Below are 21,801 nucleotides of genomic sequence, written 5' to 3' on the forward strand. Positions count from 1 at the left end.
TTTTTTTTTTTTTTGCCAGAGTTTGGGAAGATGAGTAAGATTGCCTTAGGACAGTTGGGGAAGGTCAAAGGTATTCATCATAAACAACAAGGGGCAGGCTACTTACCCATAAACAGAGCTTGCAGTTGTGGGGGAACAGGCAGCTTTTGTGGTTGTTCTAAACAGGCTCCGAAGGGGTGGGGCACTTCCTGGTTGTGAGGGAGTGTGGGAAAATGTCCCTTCTGGCTAGAGAGGAACAGGGAACCCTAGAACCTGGGATCACCTCCTGAAGAGGAAGTAGTTTTCTCTGGGAACCAGTATAACTCACAGGGGGCCACTGTCCTCCCAAGGAGACCAATCCTGACAGCTATAGGAAAGGCTGATTCTTATCTGGGGCCTGGCTGGGAGGCAGCTTCTCAGCAGGGTCCTAAGGAGGAGCAGAAGTGTGCCAGGTGTAGGAAGGGTATGCATGCCAGGCAGTAGGAACAGTGTGGCAGGGCTCAGGGATGAGCTCAAGCAACTGAGAACACCTGATGGGGCTTAGATTTAAGGGGTCCTGTGAGGTTAGGGGCGAAATTATAGTGGTGTGAGTGTGGCCACGTGCAGAGAAAGTGACTACTGTGTGCTGGGGTTTAGGACACCCTGGAGCTTCCCTGATTAGAGAGATACTGCTTAATGATTTCCTGGGCCTAATGATGTGCCTGTGAAACAGGAACCTCCTTCATTTCATAACCTACTGTGTGCAGGCTGTGACTTATTTAAAGGAAGAGAATATCATTTGTTTATTTTTGCCAATTTCATGCACGTATACAATGTATCATTTTTAAAGATTTATTTATTTACTGTATCTGAGTAAATATCTCTTTAGACACAAAAGAAGTGGGCATCTTTATACCATTTATCACCATTACAGATGGTTGTGAGCTACCATGTGGTTGTTGGGAATTGAACTCAGGACCTCTGGAAGAGCAGTCAGTGCTCTTAACTGCTGAGCCATATCTTGATTCCCATTTCCCCTCTCATAAGTTCCAATGTGTCTTCTTCCTCTTTCATTTTCTCTCTCTCTCTCTCTCTCTCTCTCTCTCTCTCTCTCTCTCTCTCTGTCTCTCCCTCCCTCCCTCCCTCCCCCTCCCTTCCCCTCCTTCCCTCCCCCTCCCCCTCCCCTTCCCCCTCTCTCTGTCTCTCCCTCCCTCCCCCTCCCTTCCCCTCCTTCCCTCCCCCTCCCCCTCCCCCCCCCTCTCTCATCTTGCTAATGCCTGTTGGACTGCTGACTGATCCTGATCCTGTTATCTTGATCTTGTTCAGATAACCATGGCTGCAGTGAGTTCATGGATACAATAGCCAGAAGACAGCATGTCACAGCAGTCCTTCTGGCTTTTACAGTCTTGGAGGTCAGGTTGATATGAACACCCTATTTAGGGCTGAGCTCTCAACAATCACACATTCTCGGAACTTTGAGTTATGGGTTCTTCATCAACTGTTGCTCACTGCAGAGAGAAGCTTCTCTGGCTGACTAGGAACAGCACTAACCTGTGTCTATAAGCAAACACTTAGAAGGCAGTTTGACAACATTCACTCAGCAAGACAACAGTAGTAGATTCCTAGAGTCTGTGACCTCCCACGCCATGTTTCTGACTGAATTTACGGTACCAGGAATGAATTCCCTGCTGTGGAGCAGGACTTGGTCCAAACCAAGAGTGACTGGTTACCTCCAGAGCACTCATGACACTTTTGCACCAGTGGGCACATCTTGCTTGGTGGGCTGGTGTCGTAGCACACAGGGTTTGCTGCTGGGAAAGGCCGTGGATGGCCTCTCTCTCCCTGTGGCCTGCAAAGCACCTTCCAGCACTGTGAAAGCCAGCCAGCAGGGAAGAGGCTTTCAGGTTCATTCCAGCTGGCTTCTCTGATGTCCTGGAATCAAAATGCATTGAGGAATGGGTCTATGTCCTGTGTGTGTGTCCATGTATGTACCTGTGAAGGTCAGAGGCCAATGTCATATATTAGTAATTCTACAGCAGCCACCCAGTCTCACCTGGGCCCCAGGGACTGCCTCTACAGCACTTGAGCATCATGCTGCTTCTGGGGAAGCACTCTCCTGACTGAGCTGTTTCCCCAGCAGCATGCATCTTTTAAAAAAAGATGTTATTTTTATTACTTTATGTATGTGAGTACACTGTTAATTTTCTCAGACACACCAGAAGAGGGCATCAGATCTCCTTACAGATGGTTGTGAGCCACCATGTGGTTGCTGGGAATTGAACTCAGGACCTCTGGGAGAACAGTCAGTGCTCTTAACCACTGAGACATTGCTCCAGCCCTTAAGATTACTTTTGTCACAACTACACACCTCAATAAATTATATGCCTGCCTGAGCCTAGTCCCCTACTAGGAGATGCCTGGTACTGTCACCTACATGACTCACAGAGGACACAGCCCAGGCTTCTGGGGTCCCCAGTGTCATGAAAGTTTAGGTCTGAAACTAGCTGCTAGGTCTGGGACCTGGAGAATTGGGCAGGAGAGGCTCTTCTAAATTGGAGGCCACCATTGTTATGGCCAGTAGCATCCCTGCTGAGAAGCAAGCCACTTTGTAATCAGTGTGGCACTTAGTGCGCCCTAGCACTGTGTGTCTTTTATTAGCTTGTTTAAAGTGTCTGTGTTGTGGGAGACAGATAGCATCTCCACTGTGACAGCGTGTGTTTTAGTTACTTATCTACTGCTGTGAGAAAACACCATGAACACGAGAACTTAGGGTAAAAAAGAGACTATTTGGATTTATGTTTCCAGGGAGACAACCGTCTGCGGTGGCAGAGCTGAGGCATGGGAACAGGGGCTGGAAGCTGAGAGTGCATGGGTTGAACTGTAGGTAGGAAGCAAAGTGAACTTGAAATGCTGTGAGAACTCTCCACCTCTGCCCCCATGACATACTTCTCCAATAGGGCCATGTCTCCTAAGCTTTCCTAGAACAGTATTGCCAACTGGGAACCACTTATTCCAAGGCCCAAGCCTACGGGGTATGCCTTGTTTAAACTACCACTCTTTGACCTCCCATGGGCTTTGTGGCCATACAGTAATGCAAAATGCACTCAGTCCAGCTTCAAAGGTCCCACAGTCTCTCAGTTTCAACAGTGTTCAGGGATCCAAAATGTCTTCTGAGACTCAAGGCGATCTCTTAGATCTAACACCTTGCAAAATAAAAGAAGCAAATGACATGCTTCCAACGTACAACAATACGTTGTATTACCATTACAAAAGGGCCGTGTGGGGGTACAGCGAGGAGATGGCATGAGCCTTGGACCAAGTAAGATAGAAACCTGCCAAGTCAACTCGAAAACTTATAACTTTTGTTTTGTTTTGTTTTAAAGAAAGATTTTTTTATATGTAAGTACACATTATTCAGACACACCAGAAGAAGGCATCAGACCTCATTACAGATGGTTGTGAGCCACCATGAGGTTGCTGGGATTTGAACTCAGGACTTCTGGAAGAGCAGTCAGTGCTCTTAACCTCTGAGCCATCTCCCCAGCCTGAAAAACTTATAACTTTAATGTGTCATGTCAGAAGATTCAGAGCTCTCCACTTTTCTAGACTTTTCTCTCTTGGGTCAGTTCCACTTCCTGTATGTAGGTCTCCCTGACAAATATACCATGGCTCTGGCCTTTCAAGGCAGGGTCTCTTCTGTCACACATTGCCTGGGGTTGGTGGCTCTCTGAAGCTGTGGAGAAAGATCTCCTGACTCCTCTTGTGTGACTGTAAAGTCAGCACCCTTCTGAAATCTCTTTAAAGAAAGAAAAAGATTTATTTATTTTATATATGAGTTAACTGTGGCTATCTTCAGACACACCAGAAGAGGGCATCAGATCCCATTACAGATGGTTGCAAGCCACCATGTGGTTGTTGAGAATTGAACTCAGGACCTCTGAAAGAGCAGCCAGTGCTCTTAACCACTGAGCCATCTCTCCAGCCCCCTGAAATCTCTTGAGTCAGGCTACCACAGCTCTCATTTCTCCTGGAACTAACATCTCCCAGGATACTAAGGCAGCCTTTTAAACTCCATAACATTTAACTGCTTCCCCTCACCTTAATGTCGTCCCCATTCTTCCAAAATGCTAGAATGGTCAGGCCTTCACAGCAATACCTCACTCCTGGTACCATCTTCTGTATAATTTGCTTTTCTAAGCTGTGAAAAAACACCCCAAGGAAGACAAGTTATAAAAAAAAAAAAAAAAAAAAAAAAAAGAGGTCATTTGGGTTAATGTTTCCAGAGGGATGTGAGTCCCTGATGGTGGAACAGACCCATGATGGCTGGAACTGGAAGCTGAGAACTCGCACTTTGATCTGCAAACAGGAAGCAGGGAGAATGAATTCAACATGGAGTGAGACTTTAAACTCCCAGAGCTTGCTCCCAGTGACACAGCTCCTCAAAGGCCTCCTAAGCCTCCCGCAAACAGCATCACCAGCTAGGGACCAGCTATCTAAACACCTGAGACTATGGGGGACATCTCATTGAAACCATCAAACCTGAAAACCATTCCCTATCTGGCAGTCCTGGTTTCTGATCTGGTCTGCTGTCTGGTTTGCAGAGGGATATATCCTGACTGAGGAGTACTGAGGAGCTGAGAGGCAGGCAGTACAGGCAGCTCCTGTCATGGTCTATCTGGAAGGGGATGAGGCTGTGGGTCTTAGGTCTGTCAGGAGCTGAGAACAATGGGCTCTACATATCTATGGGGAGAAAAGCTGACCTGAGACTGGTATCAAGTAGGAGCGCTAACCCTATGACCAGTCCTGCTGCTTAGAGCTGCCCTCAGTTGAGCAGCAGAACAGGATTTCTTCTGGGGGATGAGGGCCCTGGGCTTGTGAGCAGAGGGAACTGTGAGCAGACAGATTACAAGGGAGAGGGCAGTGTGGGATTGGGTCTGAGTTTGCTTATGACTGATGGGCTAGAACTCAGGACCTGTGTGCAGGTAGGTGTGTGTTCTACCTGTGGCCCAACATGAGCACTTTCCAGTGTGGCCAACAGTGCAGTCTAAACAATCCATTTGAGAACGCTGGGATCACCTCTGTATCACTTCACTGGGAATAACAGGTTTTCAATTGGGTGTGGGCACAGAGAAGGGGGCAGGATTTGAGGTAGTTGTAGCAGCTCTCTGCTCAGACTCTTAAGGTCTCAGTCTCCCCCAGGTTCCTTCTCTGCCAAAGTGGGTGAAGTTTCAGACCTTGGCCAGCAGGGGGCGTCCAGGTCTACAGCTCTCTCCCCTGTTTTCAAAAAGCCGCAGCTTCTCAGGCTGTTATCTTGGCACCAGAAAACAGACGATGGACTGACTTGAGGCATCAAAGAACGAGATCCAGACTAGGCATATGGGTTCCCACCATCCACTAAGCCCCACAGCAGGCCTATTCCCTGGGAGTTTATACGATCTGACTGACACTGATAATGGAGACTGGTTACTGTTTTCCCAGAAGCCTATAAAAGTGTCTCTTGAGCATCAGAGTGATAGTTGAGGTGCAGTCTGCTGAGCCTGGTCCCGTTTTCCAACCCAGACCAGATGACCAGATTAGGGTAGGAGCTCGTAAAGCTCATAATTGGCTTGGAGACACTTGGCTTTATTGGGATAGAGGGCCTTTCTGTCTCTTATCTCTGGAAGCCACACAGACCACTGTGGCATCCCAGCTGGGCTCCTAATCAGACCAGAGAGCAATGCCAGGGAGGCCTGACACTAGGTGCTGTATCTCCTTCTGGATGCTAACCACGGTATCTGGAATTTCACCCTCTCCTTCCCAAGTATGCCCAAGCTACAGTCTCTATGTGCTTAATAACTGTGTTTAATTCTTTGGGAGACTCAATGAAGCAGAGAGCTGCCCCTGCACCCCAGTAAAGGGGGACAGGGTTTATTTTGTTTGTATTTTTTAAATATTTATTTTATTATTTTAAGTTAGGGGTGCGTGTGTGTGCATGTGTGCTTGTTTGTGCATGCATGTACATGTGAGAGTGAATGTTCATGTGTGCAGGTCCCTCTAGAGGCCAGGGCTGTCGGGTTATAGGCAGGTATGAGCTGCATGACGTGGGTGCTGGGAACCGAATTCAAGTGCTCTTAACCACTGAGCCATCTCTCCCAGCCCCTGTTTTTATTTATTTATTTATTTATTTATTTATTTATTTATTTATTTATTAGTCAGAGGCTTACTCTGTAGCCTAGTCAGGGCAATCCTCCTGTCCCTGCTTCCTGAGTTCTGGGATTCCTGGTGTGATGAGCACTTTTCAGTGCTTTGTCCCCCCCCCCCCTTCTTTTGAGACCAGGTCTCAGTATGAAGTCCTGGCTGGCCTGTGTAGAGCAGGCTGACCTTGAACCCACAGAGAGACATGCCTGCTGCCTCTGGAGTGCAGGGATTAAATGCATGCATCACCTCACTTGGTTAGCTGGGTGGGTTTCTGAGATCCCTGCTGCTCCTAGCCTAGGTCCTCAGGTTCAACCCAGGGAACGGTCAGGACAGGAATCTTTCTGTTCCCACTGGTTCTGAAACACATTTTCCAAACCTGGGCAGCCTATCAGAGTTAGCTGTGGGTTCTACCCTGGATTCTGCCTGTCACAATCACATATGGCGTCTCTGAGTGTCCAGCTGTGTGCAGATCCCCCCCCCCCATGGGTGTGGCACAGAGTAACACCTCGAAATCCCTTCGGTCTCCAGTCTTGCTGGGCCTTTACTGGGGCCCCTTCTCTCCTTGCCCACCTGCTTGGAAGCCCCCTACCCATCCCCACCTAGAGGGCTCAGCTACTCCAAAACAGGTGCTCCTTCTCTGTGCCCTGATTTAACTTGGGGAAGATAATTGGTTTGGGACAATCGGGCACAGACACAGACCCTCCATGTCCTCTTCAGTGAGTGCCTGGGCACGAAGGCTGAAATGCAGGAGTAGCTAAGGCTCAGCACCGACTTTGTGGAAGCTGGACGTGTTGTTGCCTCCAATCTCAGCACTCAGGAAGCTAAGGTAGAGTTGTGAGTTGGAGACCAGCCTCAGCTTCACAGAAGATCCTGTTTAAACAAAATCCCACTCACAATAAAAGTCTAGGGTAACACAGGGAGGTAGCAGAAAAAGTGGGGGCTCAGCATGGGCTCTGCTAGCATGCATGGGAACATTCACCGGGGGCTCTGCAGTCAATGAATGATAAAGTTTAGATAAAGCTCTTGTCCTTCCTAGTCTCAGTTTTCCCATCTAGGATGTGGGGTGAATCCTGCTCTCTGCTTCATTAAACTTCTCACAGATTAAATGCAATTATTGGCACATAGAGAACGTAGCTTGGGAAAATGACAGAGAGAATGAAATTCCAGAGGCAGTGGATCAGCATCCAGAAGGGGATACAGCGCTGAGTGTCTGCATGCGTGTGCAGAGACTGAAGGAATGGGCCACTGCTGGTTTGTTGGGGGGAGGGGCTGTGTTGTCAGAGCTGGTAATTAGGCTGCGGATTAGGGGACCCCACGTGACTACTGGTGCAAGTGCTTTTGTTGTGGTCTGAGTCTCCCTTAGCGCCACCCCCACCCCCACCCCTGGGATCAAAGGAAATGTACAGTTTTCTTTGCAACACAGTGGGAGGGGGTCACCTGGAAGGGTCTGCGCCTTCCTCTCCACGTTGTTAGGGGCGACCAAAGGAAAGAGGTAGTGAGGCACCCTCAAGGGGAGGCTTGTTCTGACAGTTCACATGCCTCTTACTTGGTCCTCAAGCCTCTACGGGAGCCTCACAATTGAGAAAGCAGAGGCACAGAGAGGACCATATGCTTGCCCAAAGATGGCCAGTAAATGAATACAGCTCTATCTAGCTTTCACCTACACCCGCTGCCCACCCCCTCCCCCTGAGACCAAGTGTGGCAGCCTTCAGAGATGGAACCTCAGGCCTTCCCTGCTTGGCTCCAGTGGCCTCTTCAGAACCTACCCTTTCATTCTCCCCTCCTCTGCCACAACCAGCTGACAAGGCAGGGGTGCTCACTGACCTGGGATTCTGCCCACAGCCACCCTCCTATGAAGAGTCATTGAATGTGTCCTGAAGGCTGCTAACCCTTCTCTGTTGTGCCTTAAACCTTAAGGCATGCCTATATCCACACTCGGTCACCTAGGCCCAAGAAGGGAGTGCCAAGGACAGGCCTAGCAAGCTAGTTGGCTTTGGAGCTTTAAGGCCTGGGGCATTGTGCAGCAAATTCAGGGAGGGAAATTCAGAAGCACTGGGGACAGGCAGCCTGGGAGGGAGGGGTGTGTGTGGTGAGAGCAGGTGGGGCTAGAAAGGAGGGGTAAGGATGGGAAGGGTGGAGATGGGAGAGGCTCAGAGTGGTGGAAGAAAGACCCCTTTCTCTCTCTCTTAGACTTAGGGATTTTTTTTTTTTTTTTAGACAAGGTTTCATTATGTAGCTTCAGAACTCACTATATAGACCAGGCTAAGCTTGAACATACAGAAAATTTTCTGCCTCTGCCCCCCCAAGGGCCAGACTTAACGGCTTGTGCTACCACACAGGGCACTTTCAGTCTTCAGAGCAAGCTCTTTGCTTCTGCAGCTGGCCTTCCTTTCCTTTGTCCCACTACTTACCAGCTTCTGAGGATAGGACAGGTTCACCGGCTAATGGTTGGTTGGGCTAAGGTGTATTTATCATTGCTCTGGCTCCCCAAGTACCAAGGCTTTTTAACAATTCTAACTGGCTACACTGGAAAAAACATAATCTTGAGGGCATTTAACCTCCAAACAGCAAGACCCCTGTCAAGTCACCTTCGGGTGTGAGGCACAGTTGTGTGGGTGGGCAGCACCCGCTTTCAACAAGCTGGGTTGGGGGTCAGGTAGGTGATAAACTCCTACTGTAATGTGGTCTCTGACCACCAGGGGGCAGAAGAACTCCAGCCTTGGTCTTCAGGTGGCGGGCCACTCTTGCCTCAGCCTTGATAAGGAAGAACCCCTTACCACCCAGCACGGGGTCCTGGAGGAGACACTGTTCTAACTTCCAGCCTGGTAACTGCTCTCTTTAAAACACAACCCAGAAAAGGAGTGGGTGGAAGGGCGAAGAAAGAAAGGGAGGAAGGCCCCCTTGCTCTGACCATTCAGGGCCTAGGTGAGCATATTCTTTCGAACTCCATTTCTGGTGGGATCCTGAGCAGTCAGCCTCTCTAGCCTTGGTTTCTTCGTTTCAGGATTAAGTGCGGTCACACGAAGTAGGGGCTCAAATACCATCTAGAAGTCTCGTGGTCTAGGGACACAGTTCACTTGCTAGAATGCTTGCCCAGCCTTACACATCCCCGGCACTACATAGCCAGGCGTGTGGTACATATCTGAATCCCGGCACTTACGAGATGGAGGCAGGCAGATCTGAACTAAGAGGTCATCCTTGGCTACATAGATCATCCTGGCTGAATTGGAAGCCAGCCTGGTCCACTGGAAGACTGTCTCAAAATAAAGTATCGTTGGACAACTCCCTTCACCCGTGAGGTTCGGTTTGGGTCTCGGTCTCTCGGTCTCTGGTCTCTCGGTCTCTCTCTCTCTCTCTCTCTCTCTCTCTCTCGGTCTCTCTCTCTCTCTCTCTCTCTCTCTCTCTCTCTCTCTCTCTCTCTCTCTCTGTGTGTGTGTGTGTGTGTCTCGTCTGTGTGTGTCGGTGTCTGTTCAGGGTGAGGACTCTGCTTTCTGTGGGCCCTCTAGCCTCTTCGGAAGGTCCTGGGCTCCTTAGACACTGTAGTTATTGGAAGCTAGGACAAAGGCTTAAAGGGACCTAGGGATCCTGGGTGCACCTCATGGGCAGGAGGTTCTGATCGTGAATCCTGCTAGCACCAACAAGAAAGGGGTGTGAGGGAAAGGAATCTAGGAGCACAAGATCTACGTTTTTATTTCCTTGGCGAAGTGGACCGGAGGACCCGGGGACCCGCCGTTACGTTGCACATGGTCTGTGGGAAGAGGGAAGGCTGGGGGCTCAGGGCTGGCCCAGGATTTGACTTCGGTTCGCACCAGCCCTTTAGACCCCTCCCCCCATCCCCGAGACGGGCATGAGGATCCTGGGGTGTCCAGTGGTCCTGAACTTCTAGAACACTGGATCCTGGGCCCAGTCAAGTCATGCAACTGGGCGCAGGCTCCCCACCTCCAAACCGCGGCGGCGGCGGCGAGGCGGCAGCCGCACGTGTCTGGGGGCGGCTCCTGCCTGCGGCTGTTCCTTGTTCGTAGTCTCCCTCTGCAGGGCCTGCCCTGCCCCTCCCACCCATTCCTGGGGAGTGAGGACCCCCAGCCCGGACCCCGAGTACAAGGCAGGCCCTGTAATCGGAGCCTGGACTGCATGTGGCCGCGTCACCGGAGAGAGGCCGGCACCTGCGGAGGACGTGTCTGGCAGCGGCCCCAAGAACAGCCCGTCCTGGGGGCGGGGCGAGCCGAGCGCGGGAACTGGTGCGGGAGGGCGTTCGCCCTGCGCCCGCCTGGGGCCCCGCCAAGTGCGCGCAGGGAGCTGATTACTGATGGGGGTGGCGGGTTCTTCTGTAACCACACACACCCCTCGGAGACTCCAGCCCGACCAACAGGGCAGGAGTTGGAGGCTTGGGGACTGTGTGTGGGGGGACATTCCAGGGGCTCCCGCCATCGCAAACAGAGTCAAACCCTATCCAGGGCTTGGTCCAAGTGTTCGTGACGAACGACACCAGTGACTCTGACTGCTGAGCGATCTCAGGCAGGATGCCGAACCTCTCTGAGACTTTGTCTTTGCTCTGTTCTCTCTCTCTCTCTCCAGGGTGTTGGATTAAAGCAGATGCTGGTCAGAGCCCGCTATAGGCACAAGATGGAGACATTTTTGGCCTTCTTGAAGCTGGATTCCGGCCCCTCCCCCGCACCATGAAGAGACCCCAGAAGGACTGGGAGGACTGCTCTCCGTTCAAGACCCTCCAGGAGTCTCCAGAGGCAACAAAGTGTGTCACCCAGCCCTTCAGCCTTCTCCCTCTAGTCCTGACCCTGGGCCTGCATTCTCCACCTTCATTGATGGATGGGTGACATGTGGCTCATGGTTTCATGGAAAATTCTTCAAGGCCTTAATTTATCTGATATGACAGCTCAGGGTCTTAGAATCTGAGAAGGCAGCTTTAAGGGCCAGAGGGGAGACAAGTCTCAACTCTACATTTGGTTACTCCGGGAGGGCCCCAGAACCTAGGGCTCTGGGTCAGGGGTGTGGATGACCAGGAGAGCCATCCACGCAGGCAGTAAAGGGAGGCACGAGGCAGCCAATTTGGCTGTTACCCAAGTCAGCCGCCAGGGGGCAGCATCGAGCCAAAGACAGGCCTCCGGGACTGGGACTCTGATTCTGCTCCGGCTAGGGGCTGAAAAGACCCTGAGCACCCGGGTTTCTCAGGGAGTCCCCATAGCTGACCAACTATGCGGGTTGTTGTGGGTGCGATCCCGGGACGTTCTGGGTAAACTGAGGGGACATAGCTCTTCTAAGAATTAAAAGGCAGGAGGGCTGGGTCCAAGAACCTTCCTGCATTATAATTCACTAATGAAAGTTAGTTCGAGGAGCTGGAGGGTGTAGGTTAAGCTGGCCTTAATCACCTAGGAGCCACAGCAAGGTTTTAATATAGGCAGCCCTTCCTCCTTGGAACATACTGCTGAAGTGCCCGCCTGCCTGCTGTGTGTTCTAGTTACAGTCAGTAGCCGCACCGAGGAGTCGGCTCCTAACGCTTTAGCGATTCAGGACACAAAAGTTATCTATTTATTCATCCGTTCGTTTATTTTCGGAGCTGGGGATGGAACCCAGAGCCAGTGTGCATATTTCTCAAGTGCCTTATCACCCGGTCACCCCCAGCTTTCAATTTTTTTATCTCGTACTCCAATCACTGGCAGAGTGGCTGTGCCTGAGGCTTGCCATAACCCTCTGTTCCTCATCCGGCCAGCCAGATGGGCGCACAGAAAAACAGCTCCTATGGTTGTAATCGAGTGCATGCAGAAATTTCGCCAACAATTGGTGGCAGAAACTGGCCTTTGAATTTGGATGTGTGGTGCTCCGGGAGAGGCAAGAGGTAGGTACACATACTGCCCAAGGGTATGAGCGAAGACTGCGGGAGAGACTTAGTCTGTTCACCAGGTCCCAGGGAGGTCCCAGAACTTACACCCTTTCACACCACACAAGAAAGGAGTCAGGAAACTTGCCTGATGAGCTCGGGCACCAGACCAGCATCCCATCCCCCAACTCTCCGCAGCAACACAGTAAAAAATGTTCTTGTTTCCTTTGGATGTATTTTTAAATGTCAAAAATAGAAGACAATTCTTGTAGCCAGACAGATGTTTACTTACCTACAGGTCCCTTGGGTTGGAGGGCTAGATGGGGAACTTCACCCTGCTCCTGGAAGCAGTGTGCCCAACAGGTCTGTCGATGGAATTTTGCCGTTACGGACACGCGGAGGAATCACTTTTACCTGTGTTGAAATGAACAAACAAGCAGATGAAATAGGAATATAAAAAGAGGGTGCAAGTGAGACAGGCACCCTGGGGTAGGGGTGCCTTAGCCAGACTGATGCCCAGGGAGGCAGCCTGCAGCACAGTTCATCTGGTTCATACTGCTTCTCCCAAATATTAGGGCTGGCAGCTCCACACTACAGGGAGTGTGTTCAGTCCTCTAGGCAGCTATGGCCTGGGCTGTAGGCAGGGTGGGCCTTCTCTGTCCTTGCCACCCTTGACAACTGCAGCCTGGGTATTCCAACTATTGGGGAGACCCTGGAGGCCCGGTGGTCACTAGCAAGCGTGGTCTTGCGCTCAGGGTCTCTGGAGGGGCCCATGTGACTTTGACACAGGGACAAAACAAAGTCCTGTCTCCTTCTGACCCTGGGCTAGTTGATTTTGTCTTTAGTGAGGTGCTTGGGGGAGGGTCCTTGGAAGCCTTCATTAGTTTTATTTTACTCAAGAAAAATACTGTGACATACTGGTGTCCTGAGAGATTTGTAATATGGTGTACGGAGAAAAAGAAATTCTTCTAGGTCACAGCACTGGCCTCTCCACCAGGGCAGTTTCCAAACCCTATCTCTCACCTGTTCCAGGACAGCCTGTTCAGTCTGGCCCCCCTGGCTTCATGGTTTGACTTGACTCCCTGGTTGGTTCAACCTACCTAAACCTGTAAATAAAATTCTGTCTCAGAATTCTCACAGGCATTTCTGCTGGGAGCTGAGAGCTTGGGGCTCTGCAGGGCCTTTCAAGTATGTCCGGAAGTCCAGGGCGGGTGGGGGGTTGGAGGGGAAGGGGCCAGCTCCTGGCACATGCCTGAGTCACCTTCTCGACTCCCTGCCCTAAATAATGAACTCCTTTTGGCGGGGGCGGGGGGGGGGGCGCTCTGTCAAGCTGCATGAGTGTGTATCCAGGGCCCCACCAAGAGGCACTGCTGTGGAGGAGGGGGTGGGTCATTCCCTCTTTTCTAGCACAACTACTTCCAGCCAACTAACATAGGCAGAACTGGGAACCGAATATGGCCTGACCCAAACCTAAGGTCCTGGGCATCTATCAGTGTTGTATGTATAGCCAGGATGGGCCCAACTCCTGGGTAGGTTGGGCCTATTATACTACAGCTACTGACCCTGCTTCAGACCTTTAAGATTTCCACAGTATTGTTCCTCGGGAAAAGAATGGGCTGACCCCTGTCTCTAACTCCCGCGATTGAGGTTCTAAGGGCCAGCAGGTGTGCAGATGCCTCGAAGGCAGATACTTATGTCTGGGTGCAGAGGATGGATCCAGCCATGGTACTGCCAGGGCCAGGACCCAGAGGGTAGGTTAAAGCTCTAATCAGTTGGCACAGTCCTAGGGCTAGCGCGGGCCGCGGGGACGAGGGACCTGCACCGACGTCCACATCGCCGAGGGGCTGTGCCTAGCTTCATGGTCCGAGGGGGCGAGCGCGTCGCGGCTGCGCGAGCCCCCGCCTGCAGACAAAGGAGCCCGCGGGAGGGGGGGGGCCGGGGGATGGGGCGAGGGGGAGGGGCGTCGCGGTGTCACGTTACCGCCCGCAGAGCTCTTTAACTCGAGCCCCGCCCCTTGTCCCGCGCAGCCCGCTCGCTGCGCGGCCGCCAATCAGCGCACGCCCGTCGCCCGCCCCGCCCGGCCCCGGGGGTGTGTGCGCGCAGCCAATGAGCGCGGCACGGGGGCCGGGCCTCCGTGGGCGGGGCGGGGTGCGCCCTCCAATCGCCGTGGTGTTGTTGAAACTGAAAATACTACATTATGCTAATCGTGAGGAGGCCCGCGCGCGCGGGGGTGGGGCCAGCGCGTATAAAGGGGCGCAGCGGGCTGGGCGTTCCACAGGCCGAGTGCGCTGTGCTCGAGGGGTGCCGGCTAGGCCCGACTGAGAGCAAGCAAACAGGCAGGCAAGCTCCGAGGGGGCGCGGCCCAAACTGGACAAGACAAGCGATCGAGAGGCAGGAGCCGTCCATCACCAACCAGCCAGGTAGCCGCCGCGTCCCTAGGCAGAGGTGGACGCGGGCTGTGCAAGGGGTCTCACCCACGCCCAGCCTCCGCCCTCCTCCTCTCCCCTCTTCCTTCTCCTCCCGTTCCCTTCTTTCTCGCTGCCCGCGTTTGCACAGCCTTCGACCATGGGCATGTCCGACGTGTACCTCCGCAGCAGAACAGCGATGGAACGCTTGGCCTCCAGCGACACCTTCCCAGTGATAGCGCGCAGCAGCGCCTGCCGCAGCCTCTTCGGGCCTGTAGACCACGAGGAGCTGGGCCGCGAGCTGCGGATGCGCCTGGCGGAGCTGAACGCCGAGGACCAGAACCGCTGGGACTTCAACTTCCAGCAGGATGTGCCTCTTCGAGGCCCTGGTCGTCTGCAGTGGATGGAGGTGGACAGCGAGTCTGTGCCCGCCTTCTACCGCGAGACGGTGCAGGTGGGGCGCTGTCGCCTGCAGCTGGGGCCCCGGCCACCCCCGGTGGCCGTGGCTGTCATCCCGCGTCCTGGGCCGCTGGCTGGCGAGGCCCCCGACGGCCTAGAGGAGGCGCCTGAGCAGCCGCCCAGCGCCCCAGCCTCGGCCGTGGTCGCGGAGCCCACCCCACCCGCGACCCCGGCCCCGGCCTCAGATCTGACCTCAGACCTGATTCCGGACGTGACCCCGGTCGCGACCTCGGACCCGACTCCGGACCCGATCCCGGACGCAAACCCGGACGTGGCGACTCAGGACGGCGAGGAACAGGTCCCTGAGCAGGTCCCTGAGCAGGTCTCTGAGCAGGGCGAGGAGTCGGGTGCTGAGCAGGGTGCTGAGCAGGGTGCTGAGCTGGGAGCTGAGCCAGTCTCTGAGCAGGGCGAAGAGCAGGGCGCCGAGCCGGTCGAGGAGAAGGACGAGGAGCTGGTGGAGGAGCAGGGCGTGGAGCCGGTCGAGGAGAAGGACGAGGAGCCGGTCGAGGAGCAGAACGGGGAGCCGGTCGAGGAGCAGGACGAGAATCAGGAGCAGCGCGGCCGGGACCAGCCTCTCTCGGGGATTCCAGGACGTCCTGCAGCCGGGACTGCTGCGGCCAATGCGAACGGTGCGATCAAGAAGCTGTCGGGGCCTCTCATCTCCGGTGAGCCCCGCACGGCCCCGCCCCGGCCCGGCCTCGCTTTGTCCGGCCGGCCGGGCTCTCCCTCGCCCTCGGGGGCCTCGCCCGGTCCCCGCCTCCTCCCGTGGCATTAAAGGGCCCGCGGCGCTTAGGGCGCGGTTGCGCCCGCACCCCTTTCCTACTGGTAGGGGTGCAGCTTCAAGGCTCCCGAGTGTGCAGTGGGAGGGCGAGCCTGGCCGCGACCCACTCGGATCGCGGTCTTTGGCTCGGGCCGCGGGAGCCCCTTAGGGAGCCGTGTGTGCGGCATGGAGGGGGTTAAGTGCGGCGGCAGCCCCGGGGGGCTTGGCCGCGGGACAAGGGGAAATGCTTACACAGCACATTGCGCGGCGACGTAAACAAAGCTGACCCGCCGCGGACCTCGGCGCGGGCGGGGATGGCGCCCCCACCCCGGCCCCGCGCCCTGCGCACTCCGCGGGTCCCCTCGCGGGTCTCCGGGCCGGCCCCGCCCTGACCCGCGCGCGTTGTCGTCCGCAGACTTCTTCGCCAAGCGCAAGAGAACTGCGCAGGAGAACAAGGCGTCGAACGACGTTCCTGCAGGGTGTCCCTCTCCTAACGTGGCTCCTGGGGTGGGCGCGGTGGAGCAGACCCCGCGCAAACGTCTGCGATGAGTTAGGTGAGTCTGGCGTTCCCCCCCCCCAGGGGTCGCGGAGGGGCCGCTCGGGGGGTTCCCACCATGCCTGCTCACCTGAGTCCCTTTTCCTCCCCGCAGTTTAGAGCCTAACGGCCAGAGAGAACTTGCTGGGCATCTGGGCATCGGACGATGGAAGAACTCTGGGCTTCGGCTGGGACCTTTCGTTCATGTAGCAGGGCTGTGCAGAGCAGCCCACGGTTTTGTGGAAATTTGAAAACTGTGCAATGGATTGAGAACACTCTGTACCATGTGCAAGGAGTACGCTGGTCCCAAGGTGTAAAGCTTTAATCATTTATGTAAAATGTTTAATCTCTACTCGATCTCAGTGCAAAAAAAAAAAAAAAAAAAAGAAAGAGAGAGAGAGAGAAACCTAGAAAACGTAGAACGAAGGAAAAAAAAAGATGAGAAAAAGGAAAAACATGTATATTTGTACAAAAAGTTAAAAAATATGCTAATTTAATATTTGTATTTATCCATGTGTGGATCCCTCTGCCACGCAATTGCTGGGTTATTGATTATTACCAAAGGCACTAGAAATCACCAGCTTCAGATTACCCACAAATGTAAATCTACTTTTATATTAGACTCTAGGGAAATGGTTGTTGAGTAAAAGCCCCCACACATTCATCTTCAGTTAGCTTACAGTGTCCCCCACTTTATTAGACTGCTCTTAAACTTGGTGACCAGACTGTCGAAATGGTTCCTGTATCGCCCATACCAACTGCCCAGGGCTCCTCGTCCGCCAGATTCTAAATAAAGAGGCCCAACAAAGATCACCCTTGAAGTCTTCTTGTTCTTTTACACATTTGTAGCACAGAGCTGAGGCAAATGAATATGGTGGGTGGGGGCTGGAGCAAAGGGGAGTCTGCCAAACATTGCCATCACTCAGCAGAGTGTTGGTGGCTTACAAGGAAGGGGAACAACTTTCACAGGACTGGGAAACAAGTATCTGTCCCTAACAGACCCTCACGGTTTTGTCTAACTATAGCCGGTTCCGGGCACTTGCAGGGCTTAGAACAATGTAAACTCTCATGTACTCATAGAAGTTCTCCATGCCAAACAGTGGAGCCCTCAAAGCTCCAGGGCCCCTAGGTCCATAAATCAGAGCTTCCCCAAGAATGGGCAACATGATAATTTGATGGGGAGTGGGAAGGGGGTGATAGATACTAGGGGAGAACAGAGGGTGGGGTGGACTGGGGATGGGCCCTGACCTAGCTTCTGCATGAGAATTCAAAGGTGTGGCTCTCCATTGCCCTGTCTCCTGCCAGTCCACTGGATCCAAAGAGACCACTTTTAGTTAAAAAAGAGAAGGGTTCTTTATATCTGGCCTATAAAGTGATGGTTTTTCAAGGGAGAAGGTGACATAAAACAGACTGGTCCATGAAGCCCTTGCAAAGTTCTGTGGGCTAAGAGAGAAGAACTCATGGACATAATTGGGCTGTACAAGGCTGGACCAAGATTTTACAGATGTGCGGGGTGTATTAACTCAACCTTCCCTGAGTACCTTAGAGGCCCAGTGAGAGGGCAGAGCTCAAGGAGGGCAGGCCCTGCTTCCTGCAGCAACCCTCAGCTTGCTGGTGGCCCAGGGATTAGACCCCAGCAAGGAAAGCTACTTACTGTGTGTGCCCATGGTGGTGGGGGGAACTGCCAGCATTCACCTGTGTACTAGAGCAGCCCTTTCCTCCGTGTCTTGAGGGTGGCCATGGCACCTTAGGTGCTGGACAGCAGCAGAGGCATGGATTAGGTCCCAACTATTATGAGAATACTGGGCTAGGAGCCTGACAGTAGTCATGGGGTCTCAAGGACTGCAATGAGCTGTGTGGTACACACACAGTGTAGAGAGGTCTCTGTTCTCTGCCATGATTCTCACAAACACTGAACCAGGGCCCACCTGTAACCCCACTTTCCGTGTTAGAAGCATCCAGGGTTGTGTGAGAACACAGAGGCCACTTCATGGGTGTGGCAGGGTCTGCAGCAGATACTCAAGGTACGTGATCTAGGAAGAACATTATGAATGTGACTCTAAGCCCCAGTGGCCCCAGCCCAGGCCTGTTTAACCTTGGGCACATGTTTCTCTATTTGAGCTGGGAAATAGTTGGTGTCCTGTAGTTGTTTCCCTTGGCATGAAGGATGTCAGTTGGTACTGCCCTGTCCTGAGCCCAAGACAGAGAGGGATAGTTGGTAGGCCTGTGGTACTAACCATCCAAGTGGTAATGACACATGATGGTGGGTAGGGGGTCACACTGGTAGGGGTGATTTAGGATCCCTCAACAGAACAGCCTGGGCCATGAAGGAAGAAAGGGAAGAAGGGTGAATATGCAGAAGCAGAGGAAGATGAGAAAAGGGAGGCTATGGGGACCGTCAGGCTCTCAAGGACTGCCTGGAGCCTTGGTGGAACATAGCTACCGTCATATGGGTTATGCTGTTGAACGTGAGTGTGCACTATGGGGTGTGACTGATGGGCCACCTTTGTCCCTTGGCCTCCTGAGTCTAATTGACAGGCTACGAGTTGGATGTTGTGCAAGGCAGTGGAGAATGAAAGCAGAGGGCTTCCGTGCAGGCAGAGAGCAGGGGAGCCAGCAAGAAGGCGGGGTAGAGCAGGGGGGTGCTGTGCTACAGAGGATGGGTGGCTAATATTCCAGAGGAATGGGATGCCAGAGAACAGGGGACCAAAGCTGCAGTTCCAGGCTCCCTAAGACCCTCTGTGTTGGAAGCAAATATAAACCCAGTGAACCATAGTACATTAAGACCAGTGTTGGACACAGCCAAGCAGCACTTAAGCTTTGCTTAAAACAGTGCAGCGGGGTTCCTATCAGCTTGTACATGCTGACTGGACAAGATCAGTAGGACTGGCAGAGGCCCCGAGGCCCTGGGATATTCCTGGAGCTAGAGTAGAGGCAAGACTTTGGGGCTGCTGTGAGATGTATTTGCCTGGAAGACCTGAGGCTTCTAGAGTCCCTGTGGAGAAGAATGGGTGTGGAGCAGGTTGTCAGAGAGCAGGAAGGGGAAAGGGCCACGCTCCCTGCTTTGAAATGTAAGTTGCAATTCAGGCCACTCACCACCCTGATTTCCCTTCTCAGACAGGCCTGGAGAACCTCAGAGCAGCTTCATTATTTCAACAGCCCCATGGTGGGGTATGAGTGCCCGTGTCACAGATGTGTGGACTGAGGCTTTGAGAGGCAAGCTAGCTTGCCCAGTACCACTGCTGATTAAGTACAGGAGAGAATGGTGCATAGCCTGGCTGCTCTCCAGGGTCAGCTACACTAATTTGGGCTTTTGCTTTTCTGTTTTTGACACGTTGTCATTAGTGAAAGTCCACAATTTACATTTAGGCTCACTTTTAGTAGGCTGTCCCATCTTCAGGTGCAGACAAATGCGAGATACCCTGTGTTCACCATATGATTAAAGAGTGGAATCCATCTGGTCTCTGCCTTCACCCCACAGCAACTCTGATCCTTTTGGTCCCAATAGTTTTGCCTTTGCAAAATAATGGTGTGCACCCTTTTTAGACTAGTGGCATGCATTCAAGGCTCCCCATGGTTTTTCCATGGCTTCCCTCTTTAGCACACAATTATTGTAGCTGTACAGTGCTCTACATTGGTTTGTCCCACTAGAAGGGCATCATGGCTGCTTTTAGTTCAGGCAAGTTTCACCCAAGTCCCCGGAAACATCTGTATACATCCAATTTTTCAGTTCATTTGAGCAAATACCAAGTAGCTCAGTTGATGTGACCCATGGAAGGAGCCTGTTTGGTTTTGAGAAAAAGCACCAAGCTGCCTCCCAGAGGAGCTACAGTGTTCGGATCCTAACAACGAGAGAGTTCCTGCTGGTTTCCAGTCTTCTTCGCTTTGTTCCATGTCTATCACCAATCTAGATGAACCAGAGAACAAAAACTGGCTGGCAAAATGGCTCAGCAAACAGAGGTACCTGATGCCAAAGCTGATGACCTGGGTTTGGTCCCTGGGACACAGGTGATAAAAAGTGAAAACCAACTCCCACAAGGTTGTACCATGTGTACCCCATGTACACACACACACACACACACACACACACACACACACCAAACAAACAAACAAATAAATAAAGTAATAAAAATAAGAAAAGAAAGAAAATCTGCACCGAGGATGTGATTTACCAGTAAGAGAGCTTTTGAGGCCGTCCTAGGCCAAACATGATGCTCCCCCCCCCCCCGAAAAGCCCTCTATTTAGTCTATAGTACACAAAGAAAATGGAAAGTCAAACCTAGAATCGGGTGTGTGTGGTTTATGTCTAGTGCCTCAAAAGCTCCAGGTCAGTCGAGTTGCAAGTGGAGACTTTATCTCAAAAGGAAAATAATTAAAAAAGAAGGACAGAAGCCTTCTTACAGCTTGCATATGATCAAGACAGAGCATAATTTAAACATTGACACTGAGAGTCAAGGCTTTATCTCTGTCCATTGGCTTCTTTGACCTGGCCTAGAATGAAGAATCAGAGCTGTGGTTAATCCTCCAACTGACTCTGAGGTCCAACTTGCATTACTACCAGGGTATCTGCTGCCCTTCCCTGCAGGAGAGTCTACCTCCCCTGAACTCTCAGACCTTCACATGTGACTCTTGCTGCCTAGCAAAATATGACTGTTCTATGTTGCTTCTAACATGTCCTGCTATTTTGCTCTGCCTTTGGACTGTCAAGATCTGAGACTGGCTGCTCCTTCCCAGAAGACAGAGAAGAGAGTTCAGCCACAGTTCACTAGTCTGGCTGTCATAGAGAGTGAGAAATGGTCCTTGCTTTCTGTCAGTCACTGAGGGTGTGGGGCATGCTTGTTAAGCAGCACCGTGAAAACCAAGTTGACGGATACACTTCCCAGCTCACCATCTACAAGAAGAACAACAGGAACCTGGCGGCACTGTCTTGGCATTCTGGAGACTTGGTACTATGTTTTGTACAGTGTTTGAGTGTATCCCCCAAGGGCTCATGGGAAGGAAGCTCTGTCCCCAGGATTTTGGTGTGAAGAGGTGGAGGAGATAGCTGGAAGTCCTTGGAAAGGATAGTGGAATCCTCAGTCATTCTCTGGCTTCCCATTTTGTGATGTGATTTCTTCCTCTTCCAGGTACTTACCATGAAGCTCTCAACAGAAACCAGCAGGTCTTGGTCTTGTACTGTCTCCCAAAACCTACAGAACTCTGAGCTAAGCAAATCTTTTCATTTGATAAAGTATCCAGTTTCATATAATATGTTATAGTAACAGGATATGAACTAATACAGGGGGAAATGTGTCCAGAAATGATTCACAGACTCTTGAGAGTCAGAGGCAGTTCCCACCAATACCAAATCCAGCTGTAGAGATACGGACTATCTTGGGATGTGCGATGTAGATTAGCCTGGGAGTACAAAGGGGAAGTGGCCTCGCTCGGCCAGCCTTATAGACTTGGGAAGAAATGCTTTGATCTTTACTGCCCTTAGAAGCTCTGGAAATGATCTTTCTCCGTTGTCCATATGGCTTCGGCACTATCGTGGTTCCCATACTGTCTAGCTCTTACTATGGCTACGTCTGCATCGTGCAACACCACCAGCATGGGGTCTGGTGTGCATCCCAACTGGTGTCCTCCCTTCCACAGCTAACAACTGTCCCAAGTCTTTTGTCAAGTCAAGAACCAG

The 21,801-nt window shown here is 52.4% G+C and overlaps 1 protein-coding gene across 6 annotated transcripts; it reads left to right on the forward strand.

Annotated features, from left to right (window-relative positions):
• The first annotated feature begins 14,251 nt into the window (after nucleotides 1-14,251).
• CDKN1C (cyclin dependent kinase inhibitor 1C) lies at nucleotides 14,252-16,924 on the forward strand. Of its 6 annotated transcripts, none has more exons than XM_080911563.1 (5): nucleotides 14,260-14,388; nucleotides 14,525-15,154; nucleotides 15,239-15,497; nucleotides 16,008-16,146; nucleotides 16,243-16,924. In XM_080911563.1, the coding sequence occupies exons 2-4, from the start codon at nucleotides 14,534-14,536 to the stop codon at nucleotides 16,139-16,141; spliced, it is 1,014 nt and encodes a 337-aa protein (XP_080767689.1). In that variant the 5' UTR covers nucleotides 14,260-14,388; nucleotides 14,525-14,533; the 3' UTR covers nucleotides 16,142-16,146; nucleotides 16,243-16,924. The 6 variants fall into 6 exon arrangements, with proteins under 6 accessions (XP_080767687.1, XP_080767688.1, XP_080767689.1 ...); XM_080911564.1 differs by having other exon boundaries at nucleotides 14,525-15,130; XM_080911561.1 differs by having other exon boundaries at nucleotides 14,252-14,388; nucleotides 14,563-15,497.
• Nucleotides 16,925-21,801: the final 4,877 nt, after the last annotated feature.

Source organism: Micromys minutus (assembly GCF_963924665.1).
Source record: "Micromys minutus genome assembly, chromosome: 2".
Classification (NCBI taxonomy): Eukaryota; Metazoa; Chordata; class Mammalia; order Rodentia; family Muridae; genus Micromys; species Micromys minutus.

What these genes read in the sequence shown, in the direction of transcription:
- CDKN1C (XM_080911559.1), top strand. Translation starts at nt 14,534, where the DNA reads ATGGGCATGTCCGACGTGTACCTCCGCAGCAGAACAGCGATGGAACGC. An exon ending in GTCGGGGCCTCTCATCTCCG is followed by an intron (nt 15,498 to 16,007) that starts GTGAGCCCCGCA and finishes TGTCGTCCGCAG; the next exon opens with ACTTCTTCGCCAAGCGCAAG.